Raw genomic sequence first — 14,715 nt, 5'->3', positions numbered from 1 at the left:
AAAAGCTAAGGAGCAGTGTTAACTGTTAAACCCAAGAACCTGTGGACAGGATCCTATTTTGAAAGAATTTATTTCATCTTCTGAAAAAAAAAAAGTACTTTCTTTCTTTTTTCTTTCTTATTTATTTATAATATTTTTTCATGTTTTTCAATGATTTTTGTGCTTTTCTAGTCATTAAATTTGAGAGTACACACACACACACACACACACACACACACACATATCTATATATTTCAGCTCCGGTTCTGAAAGTCCACCGGGTGTCAAACATATAAGGCAGTTTGGTGCTTTGACACAAATAGGCCTGCTTCTGGCCTACAGGATTTGGCATGGACCAACACACCTTTATCTGGTTTGATAGACCTTCCTCGCATTTCTCTATCCCTTCCTCATGGTCTCTCTCCCTCCCTTTCTTTCTCTCTCTGTCTACCCATTATCACTTTTCACACCCCATCACCTCTGGCTACAGCCTCGCATGCAGAATGTCTCCCTAACCCTAATTAAACTAATAGAGAAGTAATGGACTGTCCCTAGTGAAACACGGCTGTGCCAGACCCCCGGCTAACCAATCCCCACGCTGTGTGACTGCTAACCAGCCATAAATTAAAGGTGATGATGATCCGGTTAATTAGGCTTGAAAGAGTGCAAAAACACAGTCAAAAATCACAGAGCTGTTGGTTGTAAAGGGGGTAAAGGGGGTTTGTCACGGTGTGGTGTTTGTAGTAGGACAGCTTTGTCCTCACTCTTTTATTCGCTCTTGTTTTATGTGGTTTGCTCACTTGCTGTCTTACACCTCGGTCCTCAAATGCTTCTAAAAAACCTTTTTCAGTAATTTTTGTTTCATGTACAGCCTTCTGTTATACCTTCCTTCTTCAGTCTAGTTTCCTCTGACTCTTCAGAGCAGCATCCTGAGTGCCACAGTCCACGGGATAAAAACAGCTCGGGCCAAATCAAAGACTTGGCTGTGGGTGGTCATTTAAAGTGAAGTACTCAGAGGCCAAATGAAGCCGAGAGCAGTCTAGCCCGTGTGTCAGGTTTTAGCCTTCGTTCTGTGATCTGAAGCAACATCAATAATCCTAGGAAATAAATCACTGTCCTCCCATTGGCATTCCAAACCAGTTGCTAGAGAACATTCTTTGGGCATTTCCATACACCAGTTATTAATCCTTACTTATCATTGGTCATTACTGATACACCGGATAATATATACTGTAGTTCAGGAAAAATGCACCTGAATGTGCTGATCAGCAATTGTGGTTTCTTCTCTGCCATTGCTAGCAAATGCATTTTTCTGTCTGCTGACCCGACAATAGTACAATTGGAAACACTATGTTTACACCTTTTGTTTTGATAGCCAAGGTGTACAGTAGTATTGAGTAAAACATCAAAATTCTTCAGGTCATCATGAGATGGCAAATTCCATCATACCATGTACAGAGATAATAAAATAGCGTCTTTTAGGAAGAAGATAACATTGGCATGTTCCTATATGCCTGATTGTCATAGATCATAAAGTGCCAACATTCTCAGTTGTCTTAAAATAGGAAAAACTGTCACCACAGCAGATCAGTGCCAGTTTCACTATGGCACCTACCCAACTGTGCATGTATTTCAATTTTGGTCCTTTAAGACCAAGCTGAGCAATTTGGCTTACTTATAGCCTATTATTTCTAGACTATAGTTAGAGTTTGTCCACATATTGGCTACCTTTTTAGGTCAGGAATTGAGCTGTGGCACCCAGGTTTGTCCTCAAGACTCAGAGAAACTTGTGTAATAACCAATCCTCACTCTGTCCCAGGGGTTGATTGGCTGGTGTTGGGGCTTCCTGAGGCAACCAGTTAGATTATCACTACTGGTGGTGGTGGTGGTGGTGGCACAAAGTCTGGAAAAGGGGATTTTATTTGAATGATGGATGTTTGTATAATGATGATTTCTGTCTGTCTGTCTGTCTGTCTATCCGTCTGCCTGTCTGTCAGACATCTCTGAGATGGAGTCATACCATTCCTACTCTCCACCAGAGGAGAGGAGGTCCCGCCAGTCAGACCTGTCCTCCCACTCGTCTAATGAAAGAGACAATCCCAGGTAGGATTGATGTATGGGTGGATGAAGAAAAAAAGGACCTAAAAGGACCTAACAAAATAACAAATAACGCATTAAAAGTTAGACGTTCCTCTTGTCGACTTAAACCTGAACTGGTTCCATTCAGGTTTCTTGGAACCAAGGTGCTAACTAGCAAACCAGCCCGCATTTGCACCAATTTGGAGTGGAACCGTTGTGATGGACTCCAGCATTGCTGTGGCTCCACCTAGCCCCAATCTGCTGGTTTGCTGGTCTATAATCAGCACACCGTTTACTTCATAATCCTCCCAAATATTTCCCCGTCCAGCACTGCTTTTGTCACCAGGTCCTTTTTGGAGTCTCTACTCAGTTTTTTTGATAATTTAACTTGTTGATAATTTGGTGCTGGGTTCTAATGATCCCAGCCTTTGCCAACTCTTACTGACACCTAACTTTTCAGGCTCTGAGGCAATTCTTTTTGGTTGAAAGGCCTAGAACAGTTCAAAATTCGGTTCATGACCTAATGGAATCAGTTTATTGTTGGTCAGAAAGCCCTAACAGTGACAAGTGCCTGAGCTGGAGGAGCTCTTATTCTTAGTGTGACAAGAGGAACAGCGTGGAAAATCATGATAGCAAATGCCAAACAGATAAACTGCATCAGCAAAGAGGTACAGTGATGGCCACTCACTTGGACAGATGGACGCTTACAGAATTACCGCTAAGCATTACACGACTGCCGACTCAAAGATTGCCACAACTGATGCTGATGTGACAGCCTCAGCACCAACTGCATTGAGAGTCATGAAGCAGGACTGCCATTCAGAAATCACTTGAAGCAAGAAGCACAAAACCCAGAGCGCTAAGGGGTGGGAAAATAACCTGGTCTGATAAAGCCCTCAATTCAGACAGGTTTATGTTTAGAGAAAAATAAAGGCAGCTTTTCTGTCCCAGGATCATTTCAGGGTGCAGTCACTAGCCTTACATACACACTTTTTTCATTCTGATGGAAATCATTTCCACTGAAGATTTAGGGTCAGCTGTTTACATGGGATGTGATCTAATACAGTGTGATGTTTACCCGTGCTGATTCATTTAATCAGAACAACCTTGTGACATGCACAAGTGATTAATAAATCAAGCGCTTCTTCTCCAGCTACATTTTAGCACCAACCCATTCAGCGTTTTTGATTTAGCCTCGTAACAGATGGCCTTTAAAGTTTTCCAGCAGTTTTTAATTTGTTCAAAACTTCGGTGTATCATGGCTTCACTTTTTTTTGTTGTTGTTGTTTATTTGTTTACATAAGTCATTATTTCTTATTTTTGTGCCATCTAGGTATTCAAAAATGTTTAGCATTTGGAATATTAGACTCCATGTAAACATAGCTACTGTTGCATCATGATGTTCTGATGTCCCAGGATGACTGTGCCTCCATACACTCAGTCCTTATCTGATATTTGCATATTGTTAGGTGTTTCAGATATTTTGTACATAGTCTTCAGCTGATACACACAGGCTTTCATCAGTTAATGTTGTATCCCTTCTCAGCCTCCTGACCAGTTTGTCGATGTTTAACAGGGAAGAACCCATCAGGGTGGCCAAAATGTCTGCCATGGCCTCCCCATTCAGAGTACCAGAAGACCCTCAGGCCTCAGCTGAACTGGACCGAGAAGTACCACACATAGAGGAGCCTCCAGGTAACCAGATGCCACATCATACACCTTAGTCTACCAGCTCACTGTCACATCCCTCACATTAACAGCTACCTCAGTGACACAATATTACAGATACACTCATGACAGGATGTATGTAATCCCTTGGGGCACCAATCACAGCAACTGAAAGTAAGAGAATATGTTATGTGTCTGGAATTGGACAAGAAAAAGCTATATTTAGGTATTCAAGTTCTGTTCTCCCTGTTGATCAAGAACAACTGCATTAGAGCCTACAAGAGAATCAATAATACGAATGCTAAAATACCTAGAACCTCATATAACGTATTGGCAGGAAGTAAAATGTCCCAAGTCTGACTTTTGCATGTAAAAGTTCAGACAAGCATTCTAGTCCGTATCCTCAATATACGCAGCTTCAGGCTCTCACGCAGAATTACACACACACCACAGCAAAACCAGTGAAGAAACTATGGTTCCAGATTTCTATTTTTGATGGTAATCCACTATACTAACTTCTTTTGCAATATGTTATTTACATATTAAAACAGCATCTCATTTGCCTCACACAAATCTTTACTATCACAACATAATTAAATACATTAATATACTGTTGTAAAGAGACTAGTGTGTTAGTATCATTAGTCATTAGTGTGTTAGCTCAATGGGGACAGCAGCATTGATTTTGATTGTCTGAATAGATGGTTATGTTTTATTGTTTTATATGCCCTGTGCATAGCTCTTACCAGAGGAGAGATCCACCATATTTTTACCACTGATGACCCATTCATTTGTATCAGCAAGGGTTTCTTTTCTATTTGAGCCATGCTGAAAGGTAAGCAACAAATTTAAATTCAAAACTAAAGACTAAGGTGACTAAAGATAATGTGGGATTTTCACTGTATTAGCCTGTGATTAGTCTACAAACTAGCAAATACTAAAATCCTAAGCAAGCTTAGATACAATAACAACAAAATAATAGCTAGATAGTTCTGAGGACTTTCTCTAGATTTAAGATGCCAATTCATTGTTGGACCTTGACAGATATGGTGTGTACATGATCAGTGTCAACACTGTGGCATGCAGTGTCAGCAGACATGCCACAGTAATATAGAGATGTCAGGGACTCCATTTGTACCGTCCATCTCATGGCAGATTGGAGTTTTAGTTATACATTTATTGGAGGCTGCTTCGGAGGCAGAAAAAAATCTTAACTGAGTTCAGCTTAAATGAGTACAGCCAAAGGGCTCATTTTTTGTTGTTGTTTTTGCAATGGAAGGTAGGTAGCAAACTTGAATGGCCAAGAGGGGAATTTGGTCAGACTAAAAGATATAAATGACTTGCCTGGTTTCCAGAGCCCATGAATCCCTCAATAATTCAACGGGTTGTGTTCATGTCTCTGTCAGAGATGTTTTACTGAGGTCAGTGCTAGAATCAGATAATCAAGCCATTCAGCCAATCAGACAAGGTGGTCTGTCCCACCTTGACCTGTGACCAACTGTCTCTCCCAGTTTCATAATGTCACGTGGATGCATTTAGGTACAACGTTTTGTCGTGTTACATGTATGTGTTTGGAAACTACGGCTCCGGTTGTGTCAGGCACTGCCCTCTTTATGCAATACTAATGTTGTAAAACACACCATGTTTGGCTAATCAGCTTGAGAGGTTGATTATTCCTGCCTTGACCTATGACCAGCCTATCCACCAGGTTTTCTGATGTTGCGCAGCCCTGTATGTGCCAAGCCTCACCCACTGCCAGGCCTCCTTGGCATGAAAAGTTAATACATTCATCACTCGGCGTTATCCTGCTGACAGGTGGCTGGACAAACAGACAGATAGAAACAGTCACCTCTGCAGCAGCTCTACCTAGAGAAGTGATCATAGAACTAAAACACCAGTCTGCTGTTTGAGCTGTTTGGCTTTTTCTGGAAGGGGTCACCACTCAATAGTAGAGCAAACTTTTCACTGATTAGGCTATTGTAATCAGAAGTTTCATATTTAAAGTGTGATAAATGGTAATTTCCAATGTTCTTTTCCTCTAACAGACCTGAAGCCATGAGAGTACTCCAAATCATCATTCTTGTCCTCTACCCAATGTGTATTAAAGGAACTTGGATATTGAGCTATGGATGAAGAATCATATGACACTACCCTCAAGGGACTCAAGGGGACTTTCTTGTCCCTGTCTCTGAGAGATGAAAAATCAAAGAAGAATCCTTGCATTCTTCTGGAAATCACATAGGTGTTTACAGGCAGGGTTTTTTCCCTCAGTGCCCTATTCACACTAAAATGCCAAGATAGAGTTTCTAATTGGACATCTAACACTGGTGACCTGAGGACCTGCAAGATATATTAAGAGCATTTATATTGCAATATCTACATGTGGGCTATTCAGTCCTCCACACACCACACAAGCCTTACCTTTCCTCAAGAACTTAAATTTGTCTGTTGTCAGGATTTAAGGTCACATGAATGTTTTCAGCCTTTCCATGAAGAAATAATTCACTGTCAATTCACTTTGTGATGTCTACAGTTAAAATGTCTGTCACTGGCTCATATATATATATATATATATATATATATATATATATATATATATATATATATATATATATATATATATATATATAAAAACGCAAAAATTACATGACACACCAAACTGCAGTGAGCCTATTAAAGCCTTGGATGTGGAACCAAGTTGAGGCCACATAAAATTGTCAACAGAGGAAGTTTTGCCATGCTACATAAATCTGTTTCGATATCTGTTTGGCTTTCCACAAAGTTTTGTGCAAATCCATTCATAACTTTTTGAGCTACCCTCTAACAAACAAGCAGATGGAATGGAGCGAAACTACCATCCAACTCTGCTGGCGGAGATAAATGTACTGCCAATTATAGTGAAGTATTGTAAGCAAACAAACAAAATCTATTTACAAGTGGAACCAAATTACTGCAAACCTGCTTGAGCCAAGGAACAGCGCGTAGTAACATGGTAGATTGCTCAAACCAAAGTTGCTCACCCAGCGCAGACGCTGCACTACGTGAAGCCAGATTATGAGACTAAATGGATTTGTTCTCCTCTATGATAGTTTTGTAAGACTATACAGAATCAGTACCCAAGGAGTCTGTTATTGCCAAATTTGAGTCAGTGCCACTGATAGATGACTTTTTTTTTTATCAGTATGTAATTTAAGTGGGTTAATACAAAATTCATTAGATATCTCAAAATAATTTTGCAGGCAGCAAATGAAAGCAAAATGACCCCTGAAACCAATATATGTTGATGCCCTTTATAGGACACATGAAAAGCACATGCAATGATAATAGGGTTCACGTAGCAGTACAATCAGGCTACCTGTAGCTAGCTGGTTAGCTTGCAAACTACACATTTTCTTGGCAGAGGGAATAAACCACATTAAAAAAAAACATTGTTTGTTGTCTGTTTCTGAGTGACTGAATATAAATGAACCATGTGATCCTCTGGCTTAGAGACGCGTTCAAAATGCAAAGAAATACCACCTGGCCACGACTGGACACTTCTGAAATATATAAAGTGTGATCATTTTAAACAAGATATGCCTGTAGGCATGAGGACAGTATTGTTGTACTCCCCAGAGCTCTTCCAGCTTTGCTCACCCATGCAATACACAATACACACCCAATTTTAAATAGGCCTGTATTTTTTTCTTTGTTTCCATATCCACATTTAAGAATGGATCTTACTAAGCAAACTACTGTGGAACTACTCTAGTTTGTTTGTTTTAATATTGTATTTCATTTTTTACCCTTATTTTTAAATTGGATTATGCATTAACCTTGGTGAGGTCATATATGCAGTGCAGTGCATTTTCTTCCTTGTCATTTTGCAAACCTCATCACAAATTAGTTTTTAAAAGCAGATTTTCCTAAAATTCTCCCCTTTATGTTAATGGCGTTTCTGCTTCAATAGACAGTTCACTATCTAACAAAAAAGTAATGAAGGCTTGCAACCAGCACCAAAGGTTCCAGGCCAGTTTCAGTCCCAAGATCTTGCATTTCCATGGTGGGCCTTAGCTCCCTGACCCAGCAGGACAGTGTAGACATTGCCCTTTTAGAAAATTCTGCCCCCGCACCTTTCAGAGACTGTGCAGGGTGCCTGTATACAAGCTAAGCTCTTAATGGTTTCTTCATGTACAATTTGTTGTGGAAATAGTTTTTTAATTAACGTTCCTGGGAGTGATCATGGGAAGAAGACATGACACTGGATGTAAACAGAATGAATGCATGAATTGTCACTGTGGAAGCTTCGTAAAGAGTCTACTAATTGAGGGATTTTCTCAAGCTGAGGCAAACTTTCCTGTCCTGTCACAGTGGCTGTCAGACCTAATGCATTTACCACCCACCGCTGAATGTCTAAAATTGATACAGTCCAGTTGGACTGCACAAGAAGGCAATTTTTAGACCAGCAGATCACTAAAAATTGTTCAATACAGAAATGTAAACAATGACATTAATGTAGAAAGAGATTACAGGTTCTTTAGCTTTACTGAATATTGCTTTTAGGGTTTCTGGTACTTTCTGCTTGAACGGGAAAAACATTAAGAGATTTCAAAATGCTCTTTCACTATTCGGCTAAAAATGGGGCTCTGATAGAAAATGTAACTGCTTCAAGACTTAATTGCATTATTGGTCCTTTACTACATCTTAAGTATCATTACATTCAGGTTTATTGCACAGTTGGTTATGATGTTCCGAGCCTCTCCAAGAGCTCGTCATTTAAACATCCAGACATTAAACATTTTCAGATAAAATCAGAATAAATTCATTTCTATTCTTCGCTCAGTAATATATTACTATCAGTCCTCTCTCCCAGGGCAACACACATCCACACAGGTTGTTTGTTTCAACCCTCTAAGACAACCCACTGGAGCATTTCCTAAATTAGTAGCACATACAATCCACAGGAGCCTTGATGAACCAAAGAACTGTAGCGAGCAGGCTAATGAGCTTAGGAGAGTAGTTATCTAGCCTGTTAGCTACTAAAAATATGATTAAGGTTAGGGAAAGGTCAGGGTTAAGGTTACCAAACGTTAGATAATGTTTGGTAATATTAGCTTGCTAACTTTTACTACTTAAAAATAAACACTGCCCTCCCAGGGATGTAAATTCAGGTCGGCCTTGGTGAAAGTCATGTTGATTGATCCATCCACCAACCCACCAGCCTCCTGACATGGATTTTGTCACTCCCCTAACACTACACCACAGTGCTGTTATTTGCAGGTGGCTTAGCTTTAAAACATAACAACAGGTCGTAATAAGCTGCTGTACAAGTGACCTGTGGAGTCGTTTTCTTGCCACAGGACAGTCTCAGTTTGTTTTAGTACAGTAAAGTCTTACATACAATGTTGCCAACTCCTGTGAGAGGAAAGTCACTTTTTGCTGTCCCAAAAGTTGATAGAGGTTGCTAGATGACGTCTTCATCTAATTGCATATCAGGCTGATAATGGACATTATAGCTGTATAGAGCTGTTCTCTGGACTGCAGCCATCCTACTGAGATTGACCCGCAGAGGTACTGTGGAATGGGGCAGGAGACTGACGGTGGTCCCCTCTCAGAGGACTGGACTCTTGTTAGCATGCTATTTGTGTGATGTGTGCAACGACCTGTTCTGTGTTATAAAATAACATTTGACGACAATAAAAACGTTGTCATCAAATTGCATTAGTGTGTGAACACAGATATTCTCCCAAACATAAAAAAGTTGCTATATTTGTCGCTTTTAGGAATGAAGTAGCCAATGTATTACATTCTGTAATACATTTTTGACTGGTCATCTTCTTTCCAGCATATCAACGATCACAGTTTTCATTTAAATAGATACAACAACTTTATTGATCTTGAAGGGTCAAATCTTTTGATCTTGCAAATTGTAACTCTTGCAAGATAGATAGTTGATTATCGATGGATCTACCAAAACCTTGCACTCTGACAACAGGTTTTCAACCATCAGAAGGCATGATGCATGTGACAGTGGATGTTCTTGTTCTCTGTAATGGCAAAATAAATACAGAACCTTGCAGTCATCATATTTTGTGAGTATGTTGTCATTTTGAGATGTCTGGCTATGAAGGAAGAAGTATGAAATATGAAAGTATGAAATGAAAGATTCTGCTCTGTTAACTAAGTTGACTTTGTTGACTGTTCTGAACAGTGTAATGGCTTTAGCAACAGAGGGTGTGGTTTAATGAAGTAGTTTCAGGAGTGGTATCAGTCACATGGTACAAGGATGGTTCTCGGTTTCTTTATTTGATGCTTCCATCCAGCAGGAAGTTACTGTTGCTTCCACTTTATTTAATCTCCAAAGAGGCCAAACATTATAGATTGATTAGGTTTATGCCCAGACTCAGTGTGTATAAATGCAGGATTGATGGATGTAGCTACAGTCAACAGAACAGTTACATTGTGACTAAGCCACATAGGTGTGTTTAGTTTTTGTCTTTCCAGTCATATCATTTTTGTACATTACTTTTATAACGCAGTTTTGGACTTTTTCAAACTGTAGTTATCAAGCGTATAATCTTTTTTTTTTTTTTTTTATCTGCTGCAAGGTTTTGTTGTCATTGAATGTTTAATTTCTTTTATAGTTGCTGTCACAACAACACCCAAGATTCTCCTCCGCCCCAGTCCAGAAGATGAAGAAATATATGGGTGAGTTCCCTTCTCTTTTCTTCTTTTACCTATTCCGGTGTTTATTTTTTGTTTCATCTTTCCTTTCATGTTTAATTTTTTCATTTCATTCTTTCTGTTTGTTCTTCTCCTTTTTCTTTTTATTCTTTTATTCACTACTGTCCCCCATGATCAAAGACTGGGGAAGGGACTGGTCTTCATCCAACTGTCTGTCTTTTGCTCTGTGCATTTGTCACATGGAATTGCTGAGTGCCTGCTGGCCTTGTTGAATGAAACTTGAGGAAAGATAGATTTTCACCCCTCACACACACAAAAAAAGTAACAGGGGATGTCATGGTCACTTTTGAGTTGTTCATAGCTTTCCAACAAGAAAAAAGAACAAGCTATATACATATTTATATCTTTATTTATTGTTTAAGTGAATTAAATCAACAGAATCATTCACTTGAGTAAACACAGTCATAACAATATAGATTGATCACAGAATCATTTCTTTCCTTCCCTGCAGACCCAACACTTTGATGGTGAGTTTCCAGAAGGGAGACAGTGTAGGACTGAGGCTGGCAGGGGGAAATGACGTTGGCATCTTCATTGCTGGTGTTCAGGAGGGCAGTCCCGCCGAGGAGGAGGGCCTGCGAATTGGAGACCAGATCATAAAGGTACCAACTCACAACACCAACCATTCCCATTTCAGGAACACAAAGTTGTGCTTTTTCCTCTCCTGGTCAGATGAAGAGCCATTCAAAAGCCCCTATGGAGTGTCAGCAGGCAGAAGCAGGCACCTTGCCTGGGTTATGGAGACCAGGGTCCCTTCTTGGAGCCAGGCCAGGGAGGGGGCCTTGTAGGCAAGTGTGTGTTGGCTGGACCGGTTATAGGGTCTGGCTGGGCTCAGTCCAAATGAGCTACATGAGACCCCCCTCCAACGAATGGAATAGACCTTGACTATTAGGGAAGAAGGACCCTGAGCTTGCGGGAGGTCAAGCGATACCAGCTAGATATAGTTGGGCTCACATCAATGCACAGTCCCGGCTCTGGAACTAGACTCCTGGATAGGGGCTGGACTTGGCCACGGTGAGAGGCAGCAGGTGTGGAGTTACTTGTTAGCCCTCAGATGAGTGCTGCTGTATTGGAGTTTGTCTCATTGAATGAGAAGATCACCTCATCATCTGAGCCAGATGGTTGGCCATGGAGTGTTGGAGTGCTGGATTGTTGGATTGTTGGATTGTTGGCCATGGACATGATTGTTGAAACATAAGTGGACTTGGTACCGAAACTCCTTAGGCCAGTGGTGATGATCATTGGTGATGACTGTTGATCATCTCACCTGCAGTCATATGTTCTGGACACTTGAATGAAGAGAGGGGCAGAGCCGTCAACTGATCTCCACCTGGTGATGAGTTGGATTAGATGGTAGGGAAGACAACCGGACAGACCTGGTAAACCCATATGTATAGTCAGGGTGAACTGGAAATGTCTGGTGAAGGTCCCTGTCCACAAGGCCTTCAACTCACATCTCCAGAGGAGCTTCTCCTGCATCTTAGGCAAGGCTGTGGGTATGGAATCCAAATGGACCCTGTTCAATAGGCCCGTTTTCACCGCCGGAACTTCGGGGTAATTTTACGGGGCCGGGGCTGTTGTCGCATGTCTCCACCGCCGGAACTACCCCAAAGGAGAGAGTTCCTGAACTTTTACAGGGGCTAAAAAAAAGGCCCTGCCTCGGGGTAGAGACTCTGAAAAACTTCTGGGTGGGGCTTGGGTTTTACTTGGTGCTGATTGGATTTACTCACGGCGCGACATGGTGTCAACAGAAAGCAACAAAATAGCCGGGCACTAGCGTTAGCTTTAGCTAATGTTAGGCGTCCCTAGCAACACGGCCAACACTACCAAGCTAACGCTAACGTGCTAGCTAACGTTAGCTAACGCTAACAACACACTTTTTGGCCGGCATTTTTAGGGACGCTAACGTTAGCTTCAGGCAACGTTAGCTAAGTAGTAGCTCCTGCCCCCCAAATACTACCAGGGACCTTTTGGTGGAAACGGGCCTAATGACTCAAATGTGACTCTGTCAATGTTGCCGCTTTGAGCCGTGGTGTTGCAGTCATCTGAGCCTGATGTTGCAGCCAAGCAAGAACCCAATGGACACCATCAGTGTGGGTGGTGTCAGGCTGAAGAGGGAGACCTTCTGGGTTTGGTTAACCTGAGTGAGTCTAGATTCAGCAGCGAGGTATTGTAAGGCCAGAGGGGCTGCAGCTTCAGTGACTATAAAAGTGAAAGGAGGAGTTTGGGGAGACCATGGAGAAAGACATTCAGCTGGCCTCACAGATGTTCTGGAAAATCATCAGGAGGGGTAGGCATAACCTTGTTCATGCCACTCAGCAGTAATGGGGAGGTGCTGACCTCAAGTTAGGATGTACTCGAATGGTGGGAGGAACACTTTGAGGAGCTCCTGAACCTGACAGACATTCTTCATGGAGAAGGCACAGTCAAGTCGATTGGCTGGGGTCGCCAGCCATTTCCCAAGTAGAAGTCACTTAGGTGGTTGGCCCAATATTCTAAGCTATTATGGATTCAAGTGTCTCAGCAATGGATAAAATCAGTGGTTAAAACAAGTCATGCAAGTCATGAAGCCTTAACATATCTTAAAATTATATGATCTTAACCCAAGGCCTTAAAAGGACTTGAGAATGGTTAAATATACACTACTAACAAAAAGTTAGGGATATTTGGCTTTTGGGTGAAATTTATGGAAAATGTAAAATGTTCACGCTACAGTGATATTATATCATGAAAGTAGGGCATTTAAGTAGAAGCATACACTGGTGATTTCCTCATCTCAAACAATTTCTTGAAACAAAAGCCAACAACAGTGGTGGGTATACCACAACAAAAAATGTCTGTGTCAATAACTTGTCATGTGCCCTTGAGCATCAATTACAGCTTGACAACGACGTCTCATGCTGTTCACAAGTCGACTTATTGTCTGCTGAGGCATGGCATCCCACTCTTCTTGAAGGGCGGCCCTCAGGACATTGAGGTTCTGGGGTACAGAGCTCCGAGCCTCTACACGGCGACTCAGCTGATCCCATAGGTTTTCTATGGGATGCAGGTCTGGAGAAAGTGCAGGCCACTCCATTTGAGGTACCCCAGTCTCCAGCAGCCATTCCCTAATGATACGACCTCGATGAGCTGGAGCATCAAACACCTGATGTGAATTTTGCCGTTAAACTCCTTGTTAGAGAACAGCAACTTGTGCAAAAAGTACTGAAACACTGAACAGTTGGACATGTGCATTCAAAAGTTTACAGAAGGTCACATTAAGTTCACCTGTAAAGGTTATAATGCATTTTAGCTTCATCCTGAAATTTCACCCGAAAGCCGAATATCCCTAACTTTTTGTGAGTAGTGTATATGGTTAAATATATCATTTGAAGCCCTTTTTCTGTTAAGGTCTGCAGTTGTCAGCTTCATGATCATTTCAGTTAGAGTGCAATTTAGAATGAACAGAGTTCATTCTAACTTGCACTCTAAAGGTCTGAAAAACAAATAATTTTAACTGATGAAATTTGCAAACACTTGTAAATGCAAGTGTACATATAGTACATATATGCACATAATGTGTGCATATACACATAGTCTTAATGGTGTATTCTGTTTGTGTTTCAAAGGTGAACAACGTAGATTTCCAAGGCATTGTGAGAGAGGAGGCAGTGCTCTTCCTGTTGGAAATTCCTAAAGGAGAGGACGTCACCATCCTGGCCCAGAGCAAACCTGATGGTAAAATATTCCCTCTAAAACACCCAAGTTGATGATACTTACTGATCTTATTGCTGTCCAACTAAAATGAAAGACTTAGCAGTGTCTCAAGAACACAGTAACAGTGTAAACACACAGGTCCTTATTAGGGTCCTGCACTCACATGCTATGGAACTTGTGCACTTGGATGTGACTAATTTTGTGGCAAGGTGGACCTGTCATTGTAAAAGGGTTTGGATAAGGTAGAATAAATTATCAATAGGTGTGATCGTGGCTGGCGTCAGTCGTGGCCAGTTAAATCAGCTCCTCGCGTTTCCATTAAAAGCAGTTTGCTTTCCATCACAGCACAATGACAATGTTATTTGGTAATAGACAGGAAAGTTGAGACAAGTTTCTTGCAAGAGGAAACTGTCCTTGTCCAGGAGTTGCATATTCACAAGGCATAAATATGTGGCATCTCAAATATGCCGCCAAGGGCAGATGATGTTCCCTTTTAAGTTGAATCCCTGTGTCTGGAGGTACTGATATCACAGTCACCACATTTTCTGTGCATAATGAACACTGGAAGAC

General features: G+C 41.2%; 1 protein-coding gene across 3 annotated transcripts in view; it reads left to right on the top strand.

Moving 5' to 3' along the window:
* LOC115365766 (tight junction protein ZO-2-like) overlaps window positions 1-14,715 on the top strand; it is a 117,793-nt gene that overhangs the window by 75,020 nt on the left and 28,058 nt on the right. For 2 of the 3 annotated variants that reach the window (XM_030060920.1, XM_030060917.1), the window contains exons 8-12: window positions 1,977-2,082; window positions 3,635-3,753; window positions 10,350-10,413; window positions 10,901-11,051; window positions 14,058-14,166. In XM_030060920.1, the coding sequence (XP_029916780.1) occupies window positions 1,977-2,082; window positions 3,635-3,753; window positions 10,350-10,413; window positions 10,901-11,051; window positions 14,058-14,166 (549 nt within the window). The remainder of the gene's footprint in view (window positions 1-1,976; window positions 2,083-3,634; window positions 3,754-10,349; window positions 10,414-10,900; window positions 11,052-14,057; window positions 14,167-14,715) is intronic. The other variant, XM_030060919.1, reaches the window with a different exon arrangement.

Source organism: Myripristis murdjan, chromosome 9 (genome assembly GCF_902150065.1).
Source record: "Myripristis murdjan chromosome 9, fMyrMur1.1, whole genome shotgun sequence".
Lineage (NCBI taxonomy): Eukaryota > Metazoa > Chordata > Actinopteri > Holocentriformes > Holocentridae > Myripristis > Myripristis murdjan.
The sequence above is the reverse complement of the archived record's forward strand: the minus strand, read 5'-3'. Positions and strand labels throughout refer to the sequence as shown.